The following is a 24,433-nucleotide window of genomic DNA, read 5'->3' on the forward strand; positions in this document are numbered from 1 at the left end:
GGATGCAGCCCTGAGTAATGTACTCTGGGCAATCCTGCTCTAGCAGGGGAGTTGGACTAGATGATCTCTAGAGGTCCCTTCCAACTCTGAAGATTCCGTGATTCCGTATTTATAAATATAAGTATCCTCACAGTTGAAGCCTCCCTCAGGCACTGCCAAGGACATGCAGATGAAGTTAAATACTCCCATGGGATCCTCTGCTTCACTGGAATACATTGAGTGAGGCCATTTTTGACCAGTATGTCCCAGGAGACAGCACAGTCCTGGTACATATAAACGAAGGAGATGATTGCTAATTATGTGTCCTCGGCTACTTCATTTCTTACTATCTAATGGAGCAAGGAGATGGACACCCTCATGCTTTGCTCTTGACCTTCTCTCACCACAGTGCTGCCTGTTTAAAAGCCCACCAGCAACAACTTTCAGTACGAACTCGCTCTCCCTCTCTGAATTCACAGCCTGCAATATCACCTAACGAGGGTGGCAAGGTCATTTCCAGCATGAAACCCAAGGTAGAAGTTGGCAGTCTCTGAAGCAACCTTCCAAAACACGAGGGCAAAACCACACCAGCTCCATGGGCTCATGTCAAAGCTGCCCTTGCACACCGTGTGTCCTTGCTTGGTGTAGGGCATCTGGATGAAAGAAATCATAACTAAACCAGCAGGTAAAACTCTCTAAACAGAAAACAAATACCATACGGGCCCTGGGGTTGATTACAGAGGTGGTGGGAGCTTTCCTGAGCAACTGGAGGGAGCAAGCAGAGGTCGCCCCCTGCACTGACAGGGCAAGACGTGATTTGTATCTTGGCCCCATAACACATCCTCAGGATCCAAGAGCTCCTCAGCCGAGGACAGGGTGGGAAGAGACAGGGGGGCATCCCTAGGACCTCCTTGTCACACCAAAGAAAGCCAGGCAAGCTAATTAAAGAGGAAGAAAGAGCCATGCATAAGTGGTTTGCACTCTTCAGATGAGAGGATGCAATACTCCCTCTTCACCAAGCAGGGTCAGCCGAGCACTATTTTAACACACAGCCAAGCCTTCGAGGGGACTCCTGCTTCACTTAAGGTCTACCAGAGTTTCAACTTCGTAGCAAAGATGTTATTGCCACAGAGCTGCAGCAGAAGTGTTTCTGAAGCAACTAGCTCGATTTTAAAGAACTGGAAGTTCAGCCTTGCAAGGTTCCCACGTCAGAACTGGCTCTGGAGGCTTCTGTAAGTCAGCAGACCCCAGACTAGGAGCAAAGCTGGTCTGAGGCCACAGCCGGTGATCATGCAGAAAATCAGACACATGCCCAGGTTTCTCAGTCTGTTACTTTATTAGAAGGGTCTTCACATCATAGTGGTGGCCCCACTGAAGACACTTTACAAAATATTTTAAAAAACCCCTTTTTATTCAAAGCCACATTTTAAAAATTGGCATACCATCCCCCCCTCAAAAACAAGCTGGGTTTATTCATGGTTCCTTCTGAACAGGAAACAAGAAGAACATCCTCTTTTGAAAGTGTGGGGGGGAATATAACCACCCTGTAAACATGACAATCAGAAGATGTGCTCCCCTGCCCCCTTCTAGGAGAGGCACGTGGTACTACAGCCCCAGCACACCCAGAGAAGGAACAGAGAACAGGGAAAGGGCAGGGGACAAAACCACTCCCGCTCTCCGTTAGCAAAAGCAAAACTGCATTGCTAGCTCCAGGCTGCAAATAAGCTGGACTGGAGAAAGGGACAACCGATTTACTGGAAGGGCATCACATCAGCTCTTTAAAAGCCCCCAGAAATAACCTCCTTCCTCATGGCTGCACAATATCCAGAGAGAGCTGGCGCGCCCTGGGCTGGTGAAGAAGGCAGTGAGAGGCTGCAATGCCCTTCAGCTGGAAGAGATGCGTTATGAACAGTATCCTGCAGGACATCCTTCTGCAAGTCACATGTAACACATGAAGGACAGGCACTGGATACTGATTTCTGTGACAACAGCCATCTCGCAGAATACGTCCAGCCTGACCCCAGGGAGACCAGGGCCAGAACCGCTGGGGCCGCCAGCACGCATTTCTAATGCAATCAAAAGGCTCAAGCCAGCACATTGCTCAGGACCAACCAACCCCCTGCATTCATTCTTTTCACATCGGCTCCCAACCTGGTGCTAGCGTATCTGAAAGGCACAATCAACGCTTTTGGAGATGGGACAGGTGGTCTTCCTAGGAGGACAGCCTAGTTACTGAACAACTGCTGTGCAATCCGCTTGCAAAGGGTGCCAGCCCTTAAGATCCTCCACCTAGGCTATACTCACTAATAAAGACATCAGTGGAGCGGATTCAGGAGAACGGCCCAAATAGATGTAGTCTTGCTAGCTTGCAGGAAGCTTATAAATATGTATTATGAACTCTAAATGGGTAATAAATGTAAATGCACTCCTCAGATAAAAGAGGTGTTAAAGGCCTGGGGGCTGGCTCCTTCACCTAGGTACCCAGAAGTAGCACATCACATACCGCCTTTTCCTGAAATGCCAGTATGTCTCTAAATCAACACATGAGACTTTAAAATAACAACTTTTTTTATAAGCACAGACATCTTTTTCTTGCTAGGGAGGCAGGCCTAAACCAAACAGTCTCGTCCAGAGATCAACAGAGAGAAAAACTTAAGTGCTACCTTACACCTTTTGGTTGCGTGAAGACGGTGGTGCTGCCCAGTGAGGCCTCCGTCCCCCCACCCGGGTCTGTGCTCGGGGTCCTTCCCAGCAGCTCAGCCCAACACTGCCTTGTGCCGGCGGAGGAAGGGAACCCGACCGAGACACATTTTCTGCCACGGAGCAGAAAAGACAGAGGGCTGGACCTGCCACTGCTCTGCTGCTCTGCAGCGTGACTCCAAGCTGGGAGCCAGGAGAATCATCCAAGACACTGTGGCACATCATAAGGAGATGAGACATCAGCAGAGAAAGCAATGCTGAGAGCAACAAGCCACCATGACCTGTCTTTGCATCTCCTCTTCCCTTCCATCCCTTGTTTCGAGACTGCTTTATTCCTTTCAAATGATGCTTTGCAGCTGATAACCATGACTGCAGAGCGGCCAGGCTAGCTGACCCCCCACAACCAACACATATATAGCACTTTTAAAAAAAAAAATAAATCTCGAACACATGTGTGATCATGAGAGCTCTGTCAATAACACCCTTCTGCCCCCTCACTTGTCCTGACCAGAAGGCACACGACTGTGACCAATACCTCACTGTGTCACTGCAGGACTAAGCACCGTTACAAGCCTCCCCCTCTGCACATACACATACACTCCTTGAAGAGACAAAAGCCTGCAGCCAGCTGAACAGTTTAATTATGCCATAGTCCATTCTCTGATAAGGTAGTGTTAGCTAGGTACCAGAGGGACTGTGGTGCCAGCAATCACAGCAAATGAAGAAGCAGAAGCATCTTTGGAAGGACGTCCAGGCACTCCCCTTTCTGCACAGTCTGTACAAGGAGGAAGAGGAAGGAAAAAAAAACCCCAACCCTCTCTCCTCAAAGGCAAAAAAAATGCAAATCACTGTCTCTCCCTTGAGCAAAAATGGAACACAGTAGACAGAAATAAATCTAAGGCAAGTGTTGGGGGGCCACAAGGCCAAGGTTAGCCTAAGACAACGCCAAAGCTGCTCTGCCCCAGACTAGTCCTGACAGAGGAGGAGGAAGAGAAGCAGCCAGTGGAGAGAGAGGCTGATAACCCCTGTGCAGAGGGCAGGAGCCACCACCTGATTCTCCTGTTCAGAGCGGTTATTGCTTCAGTCTGAGCTGACAAGCCCGGTGAGCACCAGGCCCACATGAAGGCGACGCATCCAGCTAACAGTGCAAGTACGATCGCAGAAGGAGTCCTGCCCAGCTTCCCAGCCTGGAGCTGTGCTGAGCAGGCCAGTTCCTGAAAAAGCCACCAAACTTCCAGTCAGCGTCCCCCAGTGCAGGACAGAGGCCATGTTTATCCCAGACAGAGTGAGGGGACAAGAGGGTGGTGTTGTGAGAAGAGGCTGCCAAGAGGGTCTTCCAAGTCCAAAGTTGCCCGCCTGCAGCCCAGGAGGACACAGCAAGTACCAGCTGGTGGCCTGCCAGCTGTGGGCTGTTACGAGCTCTCTGCGGAGCTGAATGGGACAAACTTGGCGTGTTTGGTTGGGGATGCTGGCATCTGTCCATCTGCCTCTTCGCTCAGTTTGAAGAACATCTCCTGCTCACGCTTCTTCTGGTTCAGTTCGTCCTCCAGGGCCTTAAGCAGAAGGGGACACATACAAGAAGGGATTGAGAGATTGTACTGTAGCTGTGGACACTGTCCCCCCAGCCAGCCAAGCAGGACACCCTGCTCACGCCGAGGAGACACTACCTTCTTCCGTGGCCTCAGCTTGTCCCGCCACTCCTTCATGTGCTGGTTGTGGTTCTCATCCAGGGACTTAAGCTTCTGGGTTTCGTGCTCAATCAAAAGGTGACACTTTTCATTCTAAACACAGATCACAAAACAAAACACCCATTACTGTAAATCCTGTGGCTGAACAGGATTGGTCAATGCATTGGTCAAAGGCATTCAGAGCTCTGAGCTCCAGGGCGTGTTTAAATGCGACCACAAAACCCTCTCAAGGCAGAGCTGAGGGACGTCAGTTCTAGTTCACCAACGGTCCTCCACAGCCACTTCTCACAACGTGCTCCTTGTGCTGGAGCAGAAGCAGCGCAGAGGCAGCGCCGAGAGGCCGAGCCATGAGGGATGGGTACCTGCAGCTGCTGGAGCTCGTTCGTGTTGCTCTCACACTGGGCCAGCATGTCCTTCATCTGCGTCTCGTGCTTCTGCTGCTGGTGCAGCCGCTCTGCTTTCTGCCTCTTCTCTTCCTGCTGAGCAAACTGGAAGAGAGAAAAGCAGGCGCCCGTGTAGGCAGTGTCGCTCTGATCTCCAAAGCCATTTAAGAGACTAGCCAGCTTGCACTATTACATAGCAAAGAAAGAAAAGCCCCAAGGATGCTTCCCAACACTAGTCACAATGGAAGCAGCGCTGAAAACCACCCCTGATACCACAAAAGCAAAGACCTCTGTCCCCCTGCAGCGAGTTAAAAATTTGGGAACATTTGCTGGCCTAATCGAAGGAAGGAAAGTCAAAAAAAGGCAAAGTACTTCATCCCCACGGCAAGCCTCAGCCCTGGTGCCCTTTGCAGGGCCTGACCTGTTTTATCTTCTCCCGCTGCTCAGATGCGCTCCCGCTGGAGTGGATGTGAAGGCTCTTCTTGTACATGGCCATGCGTGTCTTCCCCTCGCTCCGCTGGATTTTGGGGAGCCGGGCTTTCTCCTGCTGCTGCCGAATTTTCAGCTGCTCTAACATGCGCTGGTTGTACCGCTGCATTTGCTCCCTTTCCTGCAACAGCAAAGGGACGGGTATCAGAGGAGGAGGGACAGACACCTCAGGCCAACAAGAAAGTGCTGAAAAGACCAAAGAGCTGGAGAGCAGATCTGGGAGCTGAACAAGAGGTGTCTGGTGACAGACATCTCCAAGGGGACAAGAGCTGAGGGCAACTACTGAACATGCTGTGAAAGCAGAGAGAAGGGGGCTGGAAGGAGGCAGAAATGACCGTGAGATGTGCCAGTCTTCACTTGCTGCTCTGGGAATCCACCATCCCACACAGTGGACAGCAACAGATTTCCAGAAAAGCCTCCAAAATTCACAACTGCTTCTCGTACATTAAATGCACGCAGCACAGAATATACATCCCAAGGAAGGAGGATGATCTGAGCGTTATTCTGGTCTCTTTTCACTAATAATGACCAAATCCCTTAACTCCTACCCCACCCACCACCCTCACTTACAGCCTGGAAGGGAAACATCCCTTCTGGGGACACCCAGGCACCCTTGCCGACCAGCACCGGCGTAGGAGGGCGTTAACTCTTCACCTTCTCATGCTTCCGTAGCAACTCGTGCCTCTGGAGGAAATACTGGTCCTTTAGCTGCTGCTTGACGAGCTGGTGTTTCTCCTGTTGCTGATGCTCTTCAAGATCCCAGATGCACGCCTCCCGGTCTGGGGAAGGGAGAAGGGTCAAGAGACAACCCACCCTGGTCCCCCAGCTTGGTCACACGAAGCATCCCCAGCACGAGCCATCCCTACACATGGCGGCGGTACAGCAGAGGTAGGGGATGATCGTTCACCTCCTGTTCTCCAAGATAAATTGGTTGCAAACCATATCAGAGAATCATGCCTTGCAATTATGAAGCCTAATTGGTTCGTATTTGTTAAGCGTTTTGAAGATTAAAGTGCTAAGTATTATTATTGTTAAACATTTAGACAGGATCTGGCAAGGCTGTTTTTTCTAAAGCCTATCCTGCCAGCTTGCAACTCTGTCACAGCATGTGTTGCGTGGGAAGCGCCAGCGTTGGATAAACCCACTGTTACAGCATTTGCTTTCCTCCTTTTCAGCCTTTGCCACCCACCTCTCATGAGCTGCTGCTTTTTGTTCAGGCACTCGCGTTCCTTGTCGCAGATCTCTCTTTTGTTCTGGGCGGTTATGTTCTTCATGGCTAGCTCCAGGTCCTCCTTCTGCTTGGCCAAAAACTCCTGTTCCTGGAAGAAAACAGCAGTACCACCATGAGCTGCAACTTGAAAAGCATCTGGTGGCATTTTAAAACTTGCCAATCCCTCAAGGAGGGAGGATGCTTCTGTCTGCTATGCACTTCCCAATCTTGGAGTTGTGGCAGTCTTCTCTCAGCCTTACCATGGTTTGTTTTTTCTGGGCAAAGTCATCCATCTTCACCTTCATGTTCCCTTTGCGCTGTTGCCGTGGCAGCTTCTCAACCTCATTCTTGACCTTTGGGGAGGGAAATGAGATTTATCAGCAGCTAACTTTAGGCCAAGAACAGCCCCACCTAATGTTGCTGTACAGATGGACCTCAGGGAACACCCAAATATACCAAAAAAACCCCAAGAGCTTCCTGCTAAACCACCAACTTCCCTCTCGAGATCTGCTATGGAGAAATGCTAAAGATTTCCTGGAAGAAACAGATGCAGGAAACCAGCTTTCCTCCATCTTATCCCTGTTTTTACCTCCTTCTTCATCTGCTTCAGCTGCTCCAGGAATTTGACATGGTCCCGTTCCTGCTCCAGGCGAATGCGCTTGGCCTCCTCCCGCCGGCGCAGCGAGTGATCTTGTTCCATCTTCTCAATCTGCTGCTTCTGCTGCCTTTCAAGGTTTTCCAGTTCGGTGTCATAGAACTTCTTCTTTGTCTGTATGGGAAGGGAACAGAGGTCAACCTCAGCCTCCTCTGTGCTGTTTCCTTCCAAGATTTTTTTTATTAAAAAAAAAAAAAGGAAGAAAAAAAAGGGGGGGGGATTATGCTTGCATGAATTGAGTCTCTTTACTAAATACAGAGGAAAGAAATTTCCAAATAACGCCCCATGAAGCCCACTGGGCAGAGCCAGCTCTAGCGCGAGCACAAAGCATTTTTGAACTTGTTCTTGCACTGATGCGTTTCAACCCTTTCTCCTTGCTTACGTCCTGATCTACAGCATCCCACTGGGACCCACAGCCCTGGGCAAATATTAGCAGGCAGCGAAGCTCAGCCATAACAGTTCTTTCTCTGCAGACCAGGATTTCCAAAGCCGAGGGCACTGTGCTCCGACAGTGCCCTTTTGTCGAGCAGCAGGGACGGAGCACCCGGGTGCCGGTGCCAACAGGAGCGGGTTGCAAACTGCCCCAGGGAAAGGGTAAAGGAAGCACGTTTGGGGCTTTTGCACATCGCACTGCACGGTGACTTAATCTCACAAATGAGAAGTGACTTGCTGAGGTGGGAATTCACAGACGCGGCGTGTCAAGACTTTAGAAGTGTAACAGAACAGAGGAATGAGTGATGGCTCCCAGCCTGCCGCGAGGGGATGGGGTTACCAGACGCACACGCTAGGTGAATTACTAAAGGCATGTTTAAAAGATGGCCCATGGAAACTTCAAAGGGACTTATCTATAAAATTATTTTACTTCAACGTAAGCTGCCCGTGGAGAGATTAAGTATATATAAGTCCAGTTTATCTTTACTCAGTTTACACTCAAAGGCTTGCCGGGTTTCCTGCTCTCAGATTCCGTCCACACTGCCTTCTTATTTAAAGGGGGGTTTCTGTGAAATACAGGAGCACTATAAACCGTTTCCCATCGTAGGTGTGAACAGGCATACAAGAAAAGATCACTAAAGAGGGAAAGTCCAGAACAACCCTTCCCCTGATACACCCTGCCGGGCAACGGCAGCCCGCGCTTCCCAAGCTGCAGGCTCCATGTGCTTAATGCCCACAAAAGCCTCTCTGCTCCACAAACGCATCCCATCCCTCAAATCCCAAAGGGGTTTCTTGGCTGCCCTTTTCCCTCCAGACACGATGCCCCAGGACTGCTGCAACCCAGCGAGCATCGCAGAGGGTTTGCAGGGCACCCGCAGAGGAGAAGTCAAGCCAGCCCAGACCCAGGAGCTTCCCCTTCCCTGCCCACGTACCGTCATTTCTTGCTCAAAGCGCCGGAGCATCTGCTCCAGCTGCAGCTGGTGCTTGCTGTTGAGCTGGGCCTGGTTGCGGTGCTCCTCCTTCTGAAGGAGACGCAGCTCCCGCAGCTCCTGGCGCCTGCGGAGGGTTAAAACGGAGGGGGAGAGAGAGAGAAATACAGAGTCAGACAAGTTCAGAGCCCCGTGCTTGAGCAGAGATGGCAGAATCGATAACCAGAGCGCTTCAGCAGGGAAAGCAAGCTGCACAGCCATCCCACAGCATACTGCCGCTTGCTCCGAGCACAGGCAGGAGGTGAATGCCAACTGACTGATGTGCTCTCGGCTCTGACACACCAGCGCACTGCGAGGAAGCAGGATGCTAATTACATTATCTGCTGGCAAACCGTCAGTTTTCTCAGGTAAGGCCTGTTAGCATTCACAGCTTCTCAAACAAGCCCTGTGGAAGCTCCTAAGGTGATGCTGCAGGCAACGCTCTCCCAGCCAGCACCCAAAATACCCGTTCTGATAGCTGGGTCAGTGCACGCTGGTCTTCAAAACACAGCTCAGGCAGAGCTGATGCTGTTCTGGCCTGACGCCTGCGCTCTGCATCCCTTCTTGCGCACGCCCGGGTGGCAGAAAGGGCTGTTTTCCCAAATTCTGACCTATCTATCACGACATCGCATCACTCCCCTCAAACTGCTTCACATCCAGTAAAAGGGAGCCTCTGCTCAGACAGTTGCGTTTGAGTCCGTTTGCCATGTTTGTGCCCGATCGAGCTGGAAATCACTGATGTACCAGGCAAAAGGACCGGCAGCAGCCGTTTCCCCGTGCAGCATCCCCGCCATGACCTCCGCTGCTGTGCATTAGCCTTAAACATCGAGTACCACCCTCCCTGGGGACCCTCCTTGGGAAAAGCACTTTGGAACGATTTCTTCTTTCAAAACAAACTCAAGCCCCATTAAACCAACTGGCTCAATATGTTGTGCTCTCTGCTAAGCTATACCCTTCAGATCAATACCCTGGGGTGCTCCAAAATGCCAGAAACAAGCCCCTTAAGTGCAAATCAAGATGCCAGGAGAGTTGATTGCGCCCGCAAGCTAGTCCCAAGGGAATAACCGCTTCTCCCAGGTTCTCCCAGGTGTTCAGGGACTCAATGCTTTCTAACCCCATCCTCTCTGTCCCTTCCCCCACCTCCAAGATGGAGCAGGCACTATTTAAAAATTAAAAAGGAGCCTCTTTTCAGGGATGCTACCACACTTGAGTGGACCAGGAGAAAGCAGCTGTGGCTGCAAATTCCCAGTACACTAGTACACATGCCCCCTGTATTTTATTGGGGTTATATGCATTTCGCACACAAAAATTAGTAGCTAATGAGCTACTAATCAGCATATATCTGATATTAGGGGCCTAGAAATAGGGCTGCTGCAGGGACACAGAGTACTTGGGACATTATATTCTCAGGGAGTCCCTCAGAGCAGCACAAGGGAGCCTAGAATAGGGCATCAAGCAAAACAATTAGTATTTTCATTATTTTAAAGGCCTTTTCATTTCAGTGCTGCTACTGCTTGTAATGAAGCTAGAAACAGCAGTTTCTCTCCCTGAGAAAGGGTCATGGAGGTTTGAAAGCTGTAGGATCTGTAAAGGAGTCATAAAGGCTTAAGCAGGGAGGATACACCCATGAATATTAAGTGACACTCAAGGAGTTTACGACTCCCGTGGCCTTTCTGTTAATGAAATCTGAGGAGATATGAGAACAAAAGGAAGAGAGGCATCTTGAGAAGATTTCTGTGCTTGTTTTGGTTGAGCCAGGGCATCCACAGCCCTGGAGACACACATGCAGTCATCCCCAGAGGGCAGACAGCCACAGCACAAGCTTCCCTCCTCACAGCCTTGGCTGCATCTTATCCCCGAGATGCATCCCTTGTTCCCTTGCAAACTGGACTCAGCTTACACAGTACAGCAAGCCCTCCAAGGAAAGGCTGAAAAAAGTGATGTCCACACTGGACAGTTGTCCTGTCCAAGTGGGACAAAGACAGAAAATGGGAGGACTTTAGGTTGCTCCTGGCTTTGCTTGCGGAGAAGAAAACCCTGCCCCAGCTCGGCGCCTTGCCCTCCCTCCCTCCCAGTGATCCACTTGCCTGAGAAATCTCATCTCTTCGTCCTTCTTCTCATCCTCGCTGATGATCTTCGAGGTGGTGACGCTCACCTCTACTCCATCCACCACAAACTTGCGGGTGCGTTTCAGCGTCTTCTTGTGCATCCGGGAATCCTGAGTTTGGCAGGGAAGGAAAGGAGGAGGCCGTGAAGCACCTTCCCGGCTTGTTGCACGGGGTGCTACAGCTGGAAGCCTCAAAGCAATTTCGATGCCGTTAATGAAGAACATAAGCAAGGAAACGACACTGAACCATTCAAACCATGAAGCCTTTGCTACCACACCACAGTACAGCATGATTTCCATCCTGCAGAAACATGACCTGGAGAAGAGACAACCCACCACCCCTGGGGACCTTTCCTCCATGCTTCCAACTAAATTAGAGCCTGATGGGGGATGCTGGGACCCCCCTGCATTGCAGTGCTGAGGAATCCACACAACGCGAAGCTTGCAATGGTTCCTCTTAAGGCTGCTGGCCCATCTGTCCCGCAGGTACCCCCACACCCCTGCAGGTGTGAGGCAGGCAGGACCCCCGCATCAGGCTGTGATTGCAGATGGAGCTGTGGGGAAACAAGCCAGCCCTGACCAAAGGCTCAGTGCTCCTGTCCCTCATTACAATACTCCACTAATCACAACCAGCTCCGAGCCCCTTACAGCAACCTCCAGAAAGCACAGCCCAGGCTCACTTTCATTAGCATAGGTAGGGACAAGTGCCAGGAGCACCGCACCCTCTCCCAGCAGAGCCACAGCGGGTCCACATCCCTCTGCAGGGTCCGCATCCCAGCCTGGCTGAAGGACTGTGTCCAGGGAATCAGTTTCTTTGACCAAAAAAAACCAAAACCAATATGAAAGACTTGAGTCATGCAGCCCTACGGGGAAAACACAGTGGTGGAATGAGCAAAGTCCCTGAAGTCTTCTTACTTTATGTGATGAGCGTTACAGATACGGAGGATGGCAGAAGAGCTTCACGTGAACCCGCGAGGCCCAAAGCAAACCTCTAGATAGCTTGCTGCAATGGAGGAGCCGGAGAAATTCTAAAGGCACACAACTTGCCCACTGTGTAAAAACGTACCACTATAGTAATGGTTTGCATAAGACCAGCTCAGGTCACGGAAGCTCTTACAGCACCAAACTGAATTAAAACAGCTGGCTAGAACTCTTGAGTTTTCAAACTGAGAAAATGCCAACGTTTAGCTGCCTGAGCCCCCTGCAGTGCCCGTTAACACCGTGACTCACTGCCTGAGCCCAGTGACCCGGAGCTGCTGCAGCCAGGCTGGTGCCTGGTCCCCGAGTTGTCCCCGGGCTCTTCCCCCACTGCTGAAGGAGCAGCTCTCCGCCTTATTCATGGAGCTACTCAAAACCACAGCTATTAATTCTCTCCTGGTCTTTTCTGTTATCCCTCGGTAGCAGGCCAGCATTCGCTCCTGAACATAAGTCAATGTGTTTTCAAACATTCCTGTGAAGTAAGTTGTTCTCCAGAGAACAGTCTGAGAAACCGTAGTCATACGGGATGCTGACTTTGAGTCCCCCCCTCCGAGCACACTTCACAGCGCACGTCCCCGCGTGCCTCCTCAAGCTCCCAAGGGTTTCAGCCAAAGCCGTGAACGCCCAGGACTCGTGCAGGTCAGACTTCAGAAATTCAAGCTAGATACTGAAACGGAGGAGTTGCCTCCAGAAACACTTGTATCTGAGAAAGTTTGGTTTACCTTTTCAAAACCCTATCCATCTCCTTCTGCCTATTTCTGACTCCTTTCTCTGCCAGCTGCAGCCTCCTAAACTCACCTGTAGATTTCTTATCCCTAATCTTTCTAAAAAAAAGACAGTAAGACCCAGATACTTTTTGCCAAAACTTTTTTTTTTTTGGACTAAACTATAAGCAACTGGAAAGAGAGTCTGGTAATAAAAGAGTCACCTTAACTTTGCAGTTTAGCCTATGATAAAAAGCATGTAATAGTTAATGTTTACAACCAGAAACGGTTTAACACTTTGCTGCCCCTTCTCTTGCTGCAAACCTGCCTGGCACCCTGTGCCATCCAGCAGCACCAGGAGCGGAACAGGGGAGTTTAACCCCGTGAAGCTAAGGCCGGGCAAGGAGCCTGGGTGAGGAGCAACTCCTTGTGCAAAGCAGAGGTGTCAAAGAGCATCTTTCCCAGGGCCCTCCAGCAGCATCGTCCCTGGAGAAGAGCTCTGCTTGAACAGCTTGCTTGGAGAAACGCCATTTAGTTTGTTCTGAGCGTAGCCTCTGGCTGGGGCAATTCAAACCGTGATCTAACACAACCATCTCTTTAAGACTTACTCCTTGCAAGCCCCAAAAAGCTCCTCTTCCCTTCTAGGGGACCAACTGGGGAGAGCAATTACACACGTGGCATCATATTTATCTTTGGCTGGCCTCAAGGAGACCAGGTGTCATGGGAAAGGCAGTGAGGAGGGGTGAATTACTATGCAAGAGCATCACACTTCCCTCATTAGGGATCCACATTGATTGCGAGCTCCTGCAGGAGGTGCTGGCTCTTGTGCTCACAGCAGGAGATGGGAGGGAAGGAAAGTTTTGCCGAGAATGGTTTTCGGGCACGTTTCTGTGCCGGGAAGCTATCGCTCATGCAGGCAATTGGATAAAGATCTTGTGCAACACATCCCTCTTCCCCCTCAAGTCACACACATTTATTCTTCTGAAGCTCAGCAAATACCATTCCAGTTATTTTGCCTCTTCCTCTAAGCCGTGCTGACCTGGCCAGCTTTGGCTCACGAGCATTCCCAACCTCCAGAAAGCCTTAGCAAAAGCCAAGAAGCCTGGGAGGTCTTCATGGAAGTCACTGCTGACACAAACCAGGCCAGATGTATGGCAGGTTGGAAAAACTGAGAGAGGCACCAGCCCAAATAAGCTTTCTTCTTGAGCTAGGTGTTCTAGGAAAGAGCAGCGGAGTGATGGACAAGGTATAAGGTTTAGGAAATCACATTTTGGGTTTCATACTTGTCCTTGCTCTGTGGACTGCACAAGTCAGGTGAGTGTTACACTTACTTCCCACTTCTCAGGGACCCAAACTAGCTACAAACATCAAACCTCCATTAGATTTCAGTGGCCTGGGACAGCAGAGGACACATGTACCTTCAGCAGCTCCACTGAGAGCTTCTCCTCCCTTTGAGGATGTGCCATGTTCCCATGGCGCAGCTTTACCCAGCACCATGTGCAGGGTGTCCCGTAGACAGGGAAAACAAACCATCACAGGTTTTGCTTGGAAATGGGCTTCCACCCTCCTTGCTGGCCCTGTGTTTATTTGCAGAGCTCCAAGCCTGGACGCTCACAGCGCAAGCAACCTGTGAGCCTTTCTGGCCATTTCAAACAGCTCTCTGTACTGGGGTGGCACCTGAGTGGTCTTTAGTATCATGCTTAGGGATTAAAAGCAAGATTCCTGGACCCTCTGTCTTCATCCAGCCTCTGTCCTCTCCTACTATATCCATTCCCCGTCTCCAGGCATGTGGCAGACAAGGGGAAGCTCACTTCCTCCTCCTGTACTCAAAGATCAACCCCATCCAGAGTACAGCACGCTGCTTTCTCAGGAAGGCGTTTATGGGGCTATGGCTGAAGCGTGCACGTGCACAGACTCTCAAGGAAAGGATGTGAATTTCAGGGACTTGGCTAAAAAGGGGAAAAAAACACCTCAGCACTTTTTAACAGGGGTTTGCTGCCCTTCCTTCTCCACACCCTCTGCCTCACCTTCAGGGAGATGGAGCCGCTCTCTCTGTTGAGGGACAGGTCGGCAGACAGGGACGTGGTGAGGTCCATGCTTTCGGAGGCTGAAGTGCTGCCAGAATCTGAATCCCCTTTGGACCGGTTGCCGGGGAATGGTGCTGGGGGATCGAAGTTCCCATTGGCAAGCTTCTCCTCCGTGAAGTTCTCCAGGTGGCTGCTCTCCGGTCGCTCCACGATGCTCTTCCGCTCCTTGCTGCCTGGCCCACGCTGCTTGTCCCCCTCCGTTGAATTACCCAGCCGTTCAGGCTGTGAGATGATGTCTGGCTTGCCCTGGGTGGCCGAGGTGGCACAGCTGACAAGGGTTTTTGGGGAGTGGTTACTCTCCAGTTTGTCCTTGTCACTGCTTATCCCTTCATCTGAGACTTTATTGCTTTGTCCATCTACAGTCTCCTTGCCAGTCTCCACAGGCCCATTCACCACCTTGGGCAAGGAAGAGTCCGGAGGCTTCTCTCCATCAAAACTCAGCTGACTCGCCTCAGAGGGGTCCCGCTTGTGCTTACCGGGGGGCTGGAAAGACAGCGAAGGGAAAGTGTTGGATTTTGCATCACCACTTTAACACAACTGCAAGAGCTGCAAACCCCCACACTTCAGAGCAAAGTCACCCATAGCTAAAGAGTTATTGGGAGGAAATCTTCCCTTTCAGGATACCTGCCCCGGGATGCTTTATCTTTCTCCAGGTTTGTGGTCCCAAGGGCTATGGACGCTGGCTGGAAGGAAACAGCCCAGAGGGGGAGCTCCAGAGCCTGCAAATTCTTGAGAGGCAGCCTAGGAGTTTGCAAATTGAACACCTTTTCCTGTGGCTAAATCCACCACGGATTAATCACTGTCCTTTGCTATAGATGACAGAGGTTGAGGCATGTCCCCCAACGCCACTATGTTGTCCCCTTCCAAGAGCCCGGCTCAGGGGCAGGTCTGCCCAGCTCCCTCCTAGGGCTGGTGGTGCCTCACCGCTGCACCACGTGCCGCTGGCATTGCTTCTCCAGCCTGTGCCAGGGACTATTTTATCTATTTATTTATTTATTTTTAAAAACACTTTTTGCAGGTCCCTCCTGCAAGCAGGCAGCTGGGCCACCTCCCAGCATCATTGTTTCTCCATGCCCTTGGCAGCCATGGAAAAACAGCCCCTCCCTGGCCAAGCAACCGCTTCCTCGTCCACTTGATGGGGCCCAGAATAGTGGTGAACCAGCCCTTTGGAGCCTAGAAAAGCTGCCGGGCTCTTTCCCCCACCACAGCCACACGGACAAACTTGCCAGCACGGTGCCAGGAGCACTCACCGAGGCAGACTCCGATGAATCGTCTTCTTCTGCTTCGTCCCGACTGTCCTCGATCTCTTCCATCACCTCAGCCTTGGCCTCGGCCACCAGTTCACGCAGGGCCCGGTTGCTGGTCACCTTGCTGACGAAGGGATGCTGAAAAGCCAAGCACAACGCACACGCGTGAGGTGGCTGGCGGCCAAGTGAGCGCACAGGGACCACTTCTTGCTTTAACACAACTGCAAAGAGCTAAGGACACAGTTCTTGCCAGTGTCACCAGGCTTAACCCCCCGAGATGAATTTACAGACACGTGTTGCGTGTATGAGGGAGAACAACAGAGAACACGATGCTGAGGTTCAGCGCCAGCTCTGCACACAGATGCTTGAAGCGTGGTGCTCTGCAAAGCTGCTTTATGTCGACATCCCCCATCAAAAGCACCAGCTGCATTTAAACAAGGGGGTCTCGCTGCAGAGAAGATGTGTCCCCACCCTCATCGCAGGCAGGCTGAGCTCCAGGGTGCAGGTCCCAGCCCGCAGGGTGCCACCAGGAGCGGGACAAGAGCCCGTCTGCAGGATCCCTGGGTGCAAACAGAGCGTGGGGGAGGGTTTAATTGAAAACAGGCTCGAATCACTCGGTGGGGTGTTTGTGTTGAGCTTCAGCAGAAGGCTGGGGAGCCCCTCAGGTTTGCAGAGATGGTTGCACGCTTTCTCCCGCTGCCTCGGGTGCAGGACGGTAAGCGTGCAGCCAGCGTGCAGCCAGCGCTGCGGAGCGAGAGCGTCTGCAGTCAGTGGGGAAAAGCCTTGTCCGGGTTTTTGCTGCTATTTTGGAAGGGGACAGGAAGAAAGCAAAGGAGTTGAATTTAAATCTGGGATAACCAGGAACAATCCAAGCTGGCTGCCCCGTGGGCATTTTTAGGCAAGGGGAGCCGGTTCTATTCCAGCTGGTGTCCACAGGGGCTCTGCAGTTTGCTCCAAAGGCAAAACCATTGCTGTTCCTTTTTGGAGCATTTTAGTGACTGAAAAGCACTATAAACTCTCTAAACAAGACAAAAGTCATCTGAAACCAGTCTAGGGCCCATCAACACTTTGGGTTTTTTTTAACCCTCCTTAAGGAGAGCCATGCAGGTGGTTTGGACATCCACAGACCCAGCCACCAGCTGCAGACCCAGCCCAGGGGCTGGTGCCGGTCCCTACCTCCAGCAGCTGGGCAGCACTGGGCCGGGTCTCCGGGTTCTTGTCCAGCGCCGTCTTCAGGAAGTCTCTGAACTCCAGGGACCTTAAAACACAGTCTTTGGTGAGAAGCTCAGAAGGATGGAAAGACCTCAAATGCCACCGGGGTCTGCTCGATCCCTTTGCAGGTTGGCATCTGGCCGCAATTACCGTTTCACTCCCAGCATGGGAACACCAGTGCTCAGTTATTGTGATTATTTGTAAGAGAATCAGCAACATGGCCAAGCGAAGGACCAGATTTTGCCTTACCTGTGATGGCAACAGACAGTGGGACTGAGCACCAACCACTGTGCCCCACGGCCAAGGCAAAGAGAGAAGAGGACAGCAGCAATTATCCTCCGAAGGGAGCCCGTGGGTGGAGCCGCCTGCGGACAAGGACGCTCCAGGCTCCATCCCTGCAGCGTGAAAGGACGGCTGCGAAGGACCAGGAACCCCATAGGAGGGCACCCTCAGCCTGCGAAACGCAGCTCTGAGATGCAGAGTGCGTCCCTGATCCCATTCTGGCTTCTGAGCCGCTCCAGAGGAAGCCTGCTGGTTTTATTGGCAGGGTCTTACCTGGTACCTGAACCGCATGGCTCCAGTGCTTTCCCAGTAATTTGCTGATGGCTTTCACGCAGTGGGTTTTGTCATGATTACAAAAAATAATAATTAACTGATTGGATTTTTATTTTTTTTTTTAAATGCAGAAGAGGCTTTCCTAACTCAAGGAAAGAAATTCATAGAATCATAGAATTGTTAGGGTTGGAAGGGACCTTAAAGATCATCTAGTTCCAACCCCCCTGCCATGGGCAGGGACACCTCCCACCAGACCAGGTTGCTCAGAGCCCCGTCCAGCCTGGCCTTAAAAACTTCCAGGGATGGGGCTTCCACCATTTCTCTGGGCAACCCGTTCCAGTGTCTCACCACCCTCATGGTGAAGAGCTTCTTCCTAACGTCCAGTCTGAATCGTCCCATCTCTTGTTTTAATCCATTCCGTCTAGTCCTACCATTACCAGACATCCTAAGAAGTCCCTCAACAGCTTTCTGAAGCTCTTGGGCATCTCTAGGTTTAGAGGAAAATCCACCTTTCATACAACACCAGGATGTTTTGAAAACAGCCACGGGATCACCCTTGTGTCAGCAGGGCTGTGGAGGGGCAGAAACTCCCCCCGTGCTGCCCGCACACCACCAGCACAATCAGAATCACAAAAATACTATTTTTTCTTTCTTGAAATACTGCATCAATTGGGATATGCGTACTCCAGGCTTTGCCGCCCAAAACCCCTCACCATTTGGAAGGGCAGCTGAGCGTGGGGGGATCGGACTTGGCAATCTTCAGCAGGACTCTCATGGGGTTGAGCTCGTGATGGGGTGGCTCGATCTGGGCCATTTCGATCAGCGTGATTCCCAGGGACCAGATGTCCGCCTTGTAGTCGTACGGAGTGTCCTTCATGGTCTCGCACATCACCACCTCCGGGGCCATCCTGCAAGGGGCAGAGCAGGGAGCAGGGATGGCGAGAGATGACACCACTACCATACATGTGAGCCTCGCAGCAGCAATTAAATGTTTTAAATAATCCACAGCATTGCACAAAAACCAGTCTTTCCTCCCATCTTTGGGTTTCAGAAGAAGCAGCATCTTTTCTAAGGGGTCCAACCCCCTCCCTCTTCCACAGACCAGCCAAGACAGCCCGTGGAAACCCCCAGGCCATTGACATCTGGCGCGGATGTTGCTTCAGACAATAAATTAATCCTCGCCGATTCCATTCCTTCAGCAAGTCGGGTGATTTAGAGATTGTGTTTCTGGAGCGAGGAGTCATTCCCATGTGCTTGGAGCCGCTTCAAAGCCCGCTCCACTCCCCAGGGTGGGGGGAGTGGTGAGTGCACACACGCGAGCACATGTGGGTCCCTCGCTCCTCCAAGCCTGGAGCATGGTGGCCCCTCGGCTGGCTCAGGGCACCGTGACACCGGGCAATGGTCCCGCACCACCGAGGCTGCTCACAGCTCCCTTCAGGCATGGGAAACCCTTGCACGTGTGGACACCGGCCCAGACTCCTTGTTAAAGTCCTCCCACCCGTGCTCGGTGAGGCACTGTGGTCCAGCACATCCCAAAGGCCATCAGCTCCCAATTTCTGTGCAAACCTGATTTTCAGAAGAGCAAAGCCCCTCATGAACGCAGGATTTCTTAGCCAACAGGTCACTCACCAGTAAGGGGTCCCAATGAAGGAGTCTCGCTTTTGCAAGGTTTTCATGTTTTTGGCAGACACTCCAAAGTCAGCTGCAAAGAGCAGTAACATTAGATGCCATAGGAAAACGGAACGACCCTTCTGAATTAGCACACTTGGCTGAAACGCAGATTTAAAAGCAAACACACATTTAAGGCAAGAACATGATACAATGTGCTTTTCCCTCTAAACTGCGCATCAGAAATTAAATTTGCTTTTGGCTACGTAACCACCAGGGATCTTCCCCTCCCGTGTACTATAAGACAGGGGCATAACACGCCACCCCTACTGTAACCCAAACCCGACACATCTAGAGGGAAGTCGAGATCTTTTCCACAAACAAACAAAAGCAGCTCCGTGGCAGATTACTTTCAGGACTACTATTTCATAGAAAAAAAGTCTCATTTTACAGCAGAAAAACCAAAGGGCTGTTGCATTCTTTCTCTTCCCTTCAGCCCCATGCACAGCAGCCACTGCATGATGCCTTTCCCCAGTTGTGTCCCTTCTACAGAGAGCTGCTGAAGCCAACCCAACCCAACTCAAATTGGTAAGACCTGCAGAGGGTACTGAGCCCAATCCAGGTCAGTTTGCTCTCTGAGATGGCCCTGATGACCTCTGGAAGAGCTATTATTCATCTGCACCCCAGGTTCAGGGTGTCCCTGACTGTAGGTCATCCTTGGCCCCAGCCAGCAGAGCATTTCTTACACCAGAGCAGAGCCCGTGGTCACAGGAAGGTTCCCATCTTTCCAGGCTGGCTGGTCTCCATCATCCCAAGAAAGCCCCACGGCTGCCAGCACCCCTCGTTAGGGTCCAGAACGAGATCTGCATCTTTCTGACTAGACCCTACAGACAAAGCTACCTTCTCATCCCCCAGCAGGCAGGTGGACGCCAATTTAACTCAAGCCCACAGTGAGCTGGCAAAGCAACCCTTTGGCAAAACTCACCCTGTCACCACCAGACCTGCTCTGGAGATAAGATGAATTCTTCCAGCTCCGAGCCCTGCCAACTGGCACCCCACACAGGATGCTCAGCAGGCCAAAAATGCATAAAAATCAAATTCAAAGAGGGATTAAACAAAGTCACGAAAAACCATCAGGGTCCTGAGCACGGCTGTGGCTTGGGGAGTCCCAGTGCCCAGCTGGGGGCCAAGCACAGCACACAGCTCGATGGTAGACCTGGTCTCTACGAAACAATACGAAATCTTCCCCACACCATCTCCTGCATGAGCTCATCAACTATCAGAAAAGCAGCCAGGACAGAAGGCAGAGAGCATCCCTCAATCCCACCCTGCACTCAGGCATAGCCGAACACTACAATCCAGCCCCCAGCAGCACACAGCTGTTGTCGGTGCAGCACGAAATGGTGCCAAGCAGCACCATCGCCCACGGCCACTCTCCCAACAAGCTTGGCCAAGCAAACGCCCGCCACGCTCCTGTGCGGCTCACCGAGCTTGATGTCCCCATCCTGCGTGAGGAGCACGTTGCCTGCCTTCAGGTCACGGTGGATGATCTTTTTGCTGTGGAGGTAATGGAGGGCTTCCAACATCTGGCGGCAAATCACTTGGATCTGGGGTTCGGTCAGGCCCCGGTCCAGCTCTGCGGGGAGGGAGAGAGCCTTTAAACAGGACAGGGATTTAAGCGATGGTCCACCTGAGGAGCAGGAAGGCACAGGCTACCTGGCAGACCATTTAAAAACCACTGTCCATGTGTCAAAGCAGTGGGAGACCAATGCAAATCAGCTTGTTAAGGTAATTTATTCCCTAAGCCAGCACTCGTAGAGCGATGCCTGCCTGCTCGGAGCTGCTGGTTTATAGCTCCCTCCTGGGGATGCATGGCCAAGGCATCTGGCCCAGGAAGAGGGGATGAGGGGGATGAAGAGGGGGAGGCAGGCACACTTGCGAGGGAGGTCTGAACTGCAAGTTCCCTGCCAATTTGGGAAAGGGGTCCCCGCAGTCAAGCCGGGTCTCGCCCAGCGTGGGGACGATGCTGCAGAGAGGATTAGCTGAACTCAGCTGCAGGCGGCAGCAGGGCCAAACACAGGCACAGACACTCAGCAGCTCCATACGCAGCCGTGCTCTCATTCTCCAGGGATCCCTGCCATGGAGATGCAGCGTACCCCCCTGTACATCATGAGGGACACACCACTTCCCAAAGCAACAAGCAATAAAACACCCACCAGCATTATCCCTAACCACTGCCCTGAGCTGGTTTTTCAGGTAGCACCAGGAACCGGCACACCAGTTCATACCCCACTGTCTGTCCCTATTTCTAAAGCTTGTGGGGACACGCAACCACTGGTGTGACCTCCCTGCTGAGCTCTGCCTGGCCACCTTCACCATCCGAGACCGCTTCCCAAGGTGACGGCTCTGCAAACTGTCAAACTTCCAGATGGTTAACATCGTCCGAGCGTCCGTCCCTCCCTCCCTCCCTCCGCAAACCCTTTGCGGTGCAGATCCCTCCTGCGGCACAGCGGAGCGTGCAGCAGAGCGGACCAAGCCTTGGACAACTCTAACTGCCCAAACTGCAGGGCGAGGATGGGGGCTGCCATATGGACCCCAGCCACTGGGACAGATGCTCGCTCAGAGCAAGGATCTTAACGAAAGGCTGGGGGATGCTGCCTCAGCCACTTTGTTCCTCCTCTCCGAGATCTCCCTTGCTCTGGGGGGAGCTGATGATTTTCTCTCTCCCTTGGAGCACCTGGCAAAAGCGAGGTGCAGCAGGCCACAGGGGTTGTACAAAAGATTTCAAAGGCAAATGTCAGTTGATGGTGGGGGTGGGAAGGTGGAGCAGGCAGCATTTGGCAGCTCTGAATTTACCAATGCTGGGAGCGCTCCTGAGCTCTGACTCGTAGCGCCTCCTGCCCCTCATGCGGGGGTGACGGCACTACAGCCAGGCCACTCGCTCGTGGTTTGCTGTGCTCCCCCTTCCCAGGTCCTCCAGAGACCGACTGCCAGGGACACGGCCCCAGGAATGCTCAGGGGAATTTTTGTGTCCCAGCAGACAGGGCACCCCTGTGGAGGTTTTCCAGGGGGAAGGCATCATTTCCTCCAGCCCTTCAGAAAAGGTACTTTTACATGCAGTGATTTGGACCTGCTTTAAAAAAGTTCCCTATAAGAGGCACAAGGCTGAGTTAACGACGACGAATTTGGGTCCATACTTTCCCTGGAAATAAAAAGAAAGTGAGGCCTTTGGAAATATCAGAGCTGAAAGGGAGTAACCCCTGGAAGACGCAGCTCTGTCCCAGGGGCTCCAGGCAAGAGGATGTCAGAACGCCGTGTTCGCCATGTGGGGGGGATTGTCACTCCCCCAGGGTCCGTACAGCCCCAGCACAGAGGGGCTGTGGCACCAGCCAGGGCTGTTTCGGGGAACACCCCCACCCTCCCGGTCCCAGTGGCTCTGTGTGGAAGGGAGGAGTTAAAAATGGGAAGATTCCTGGAATTACTGCAAACTGCAGTTTATTCGGACATTCTGCTGCTTCACCAGATGACCGATACCATACGGAGAAGTCAGCAAGAAGATCCTGGGAGATTCATCACGACAGGCACCCAGATTAAACATCTCACGCCGCTGCCCTCCCCGGGAAGCTGTGGGAACAGGGATCCCAAGCACTTGGTGCCTCTGGCAGATAAATATTTAAAGCCATCTTTCCCCTCCAGCCAGACTCTCCCTTCTCCCCATGCTTTATGATCTGCTGATGCCAGCAGTTTTTAAATCACAAAAGGACATCAAAGTAGCTCAAGAAAAGCCCCGGGGCTGCCACACCTTCTGCTCCAGGTATGAAAATAAGGCAAACTCATGGGAGAGAAACGGTAGCTGGAGATGCTGGGGCACCCACGCCTGCTGTCTGTCCCAAAGGTTGCCCCTGAAAGCGTGCCAGAAGGCTGGAAATGCCTTGTGGGCATCACCCCGAGCATGGAGAAGAGCCCGACACCACACGCTGCACTCACCCAGCATGGTGGCATCCACCGCCCCGCCTGGGCAGAACTCGATCATGATCTGGGGAAACAAAGAGAGAGGAATTAAAAGTCAGGTCCGCATCTCACTGAGCCAAGCCCACCGGCTAGGGAAGAGGAGACGAAAGCGTTGGGTTTTGCTTCCCCGCATGACAAAGCTGCCCCTTTCCCCGCACCGGGATGCAGAGGCTTCGCTGCTCCCCAGGACACATCCCCCAGGCATCCCCAGCATCATCGCCCAAACCCTGCAGCCAGATCCCGCATACAGCCCACAGCATCCGTCTCAGAGGGACCGTCCCCATCGCTGCGACGCCCCCAGCAGTCGTGCCTGGCCCCATACCTGGACGCCCACCCCAAGCTTCAGCCAGCTTCAGCTCCGGGCTCCTCTCTGTTTACATCTCTTCCCATCGCATTTTGGAGCGAGGGCTGCTCCAGAGAGCGGCCTTGCCAAGAGGATGAGATAGCTGTCATAGCTGGGAGCTGACGTGGCCGGGAGAAATCAGGCAGGATTTTCTTTGGCAAATGAGAGATGGGGAGGGCTGTTGGGACTTTAATTTTTTTTTCCACTTTTTTTTTTTTTTTCCACCCCCATTGCTCAGTAGTTCATTGCTCTCTTAGTTTTGAGCAATTTGAGGAGAAAATATGTCAATAAAGAGGTCGAGTACATTCACCAGATTGCTGCTGTTTCTCTCCCAGGGACGAGCACAGGGTCCTGCCGATCCCCAACGCCCATGACCTGGCCCCCACTGCCCCCCCGTGCTCCCACAGGGTGGGCAGCACCCACCGGGTGGGCCCTTCCCCAGCACCTCGGGGATGCAGGTCTTCGTCCCCCCTCATCTCTGCACAAACTCAGCCAGAGCCTTTCCCGGGGCGGGGGGAGCTCAGTGCCACCCCCAGCTCCCCGCTCCCCTTTGGGGCGGAGGAGGCTGCTCAGATGAACAGATTAAAATTTCCAGCAGCCAGGGGTTACGAGGGACAAGAGATGCTTCACCTCCCCGACAGGCTCGTCTTCTCCTTGTCGAGGCGACACGGGGCAACATACCAGAGAGGTGAAATGCCACAGTTTATTTTGAGGACAACGACTGAACAAACCAAAGGCGGTGTTTACCAGCGGCTCTCTAAGCCCTTCAAGTGGAGGTCACGTTGTTAAACGCTGCTCTAAGGACTGGACCAGGAGCCTAGGGGAGAAAGTTCAAGCTCCTTCTTTCCCATGGTTTAATCCTGCAGCTCCAGGCGAGCCACATTCCACCCTTTCGTCCTGCAGTTCCCACACGTGGACAAGGGAAATGTTAATATCGACCTGGACCATGGCGGAAGACACAACTGCTTTGTGTTGAAGGAGAAGAGGGATCAGGATCAGATGCTGGGACACAGCAAACCTTGAATTGCTCTGTGAGAATCGGCCCAGGTCCAGGAGTCGGGGGGAGACAACGCTGAG

The 24,433-nt window shown here is 52.4% G+C and overlaps 1 protein-coding gene across 5 annotated transcripts in view; it reads right to left on the reverse strand.

Moving 5' to 3' along the window:
• Nucleotides 1-1,296: 1,296 nt before the first annotated feature.
• The window catches only part of STK10 (serine/threonine kinase 10), a 52,435-nt gene continuing 29,298 nt past the window's right edge, over nt 1,297-24,433 (reverse strand). Inside the window, exons 1-18 of one of the 5 annotated variants that reach the window (XM_054217374.1) lie at nt 23,336-23,709; nt 22,990-23,038; nt 20,489-20,657; nt 19,024-19,096; nt 18,108-18,302; nt 16,804-16,885; nt 15,631-15,765; nt 14,321-14,863; nt 10,592-10,722; nt 8,469-8,592; nt 7,039-7,218; nt 6,710-6,802; nt 6,429-6,558; nt 5,894-6,018; nt 5,172-5,360; nt 4,730-4,855; nt 4,347-4,460; nt 1,297-4,232 (exon numbers count right to left, since the gene is read on the reverse strand). In XM_054217374.1, coding sequence (XP_054073349.1) covers nt 4,092-4,232; nt 4,347-4,460; nt 4,730-4,855; nt 5,172-5,360; nt 5,894-6,018; nt 6,429-6,558; nt 6,710-6,802; nt 7,039-7,218; nt 8,469-8,592; nt 10,592-10,722; nt 14,321-14,863; nt 15,631-15,765; nt 16,804-16,885; nt 18,108-18,302; nt 19,024-19,096; nt 20,489-20,657; nt 22,990-23,004 — 2,565 coding nt within the window. In that variant the 5' untranslated portion in view covers nt 23,005-23,038; nt 23,336-23,709 and the 3' untranslated portion in view covers nt 1,297-4,091. Of the gene's footprint in view, nt 4,233-4,346; nt 4,461-4,729; nt 4,856-5,171; nt 5,361-5,809; nt 6,019-6,428; nt 6,559-6,709; nt 6,803-7,038; nt 7,219-8,468; nt 8,593-10,591; nt 10,723-14,320; nt 14,864-15,630; nt 15,766-16,803; nt 16,886-18,107; nt 18,303-19,023; nt 19,097-20,488; nt 20,658-22,989; nt 23,039-23,335; nt 23,710-24,433 lie in introns of those variants that run through there. The other 4 variants (XM_054217372.1, XM_054217371.1, XM_054217373.1 and 1 more) reach the window with 4 other exon arrangements.

This window comes from Rissa tridactyla, chromosome 11 (assembly GCF_028500815.1).
Source record: "Rissa tridactyla isolate bRisTri1 chromosome 11, bRisTri1.patW.cur.20221130, whole genome shotgun sequence".
Classification (NCBI taxonomy): domain Eukaryota; kingdom Metazoa; phylum Chordata; class Aves; order Charadriiformes; family Laridae; genus Rissa; species Rissa tridactyla.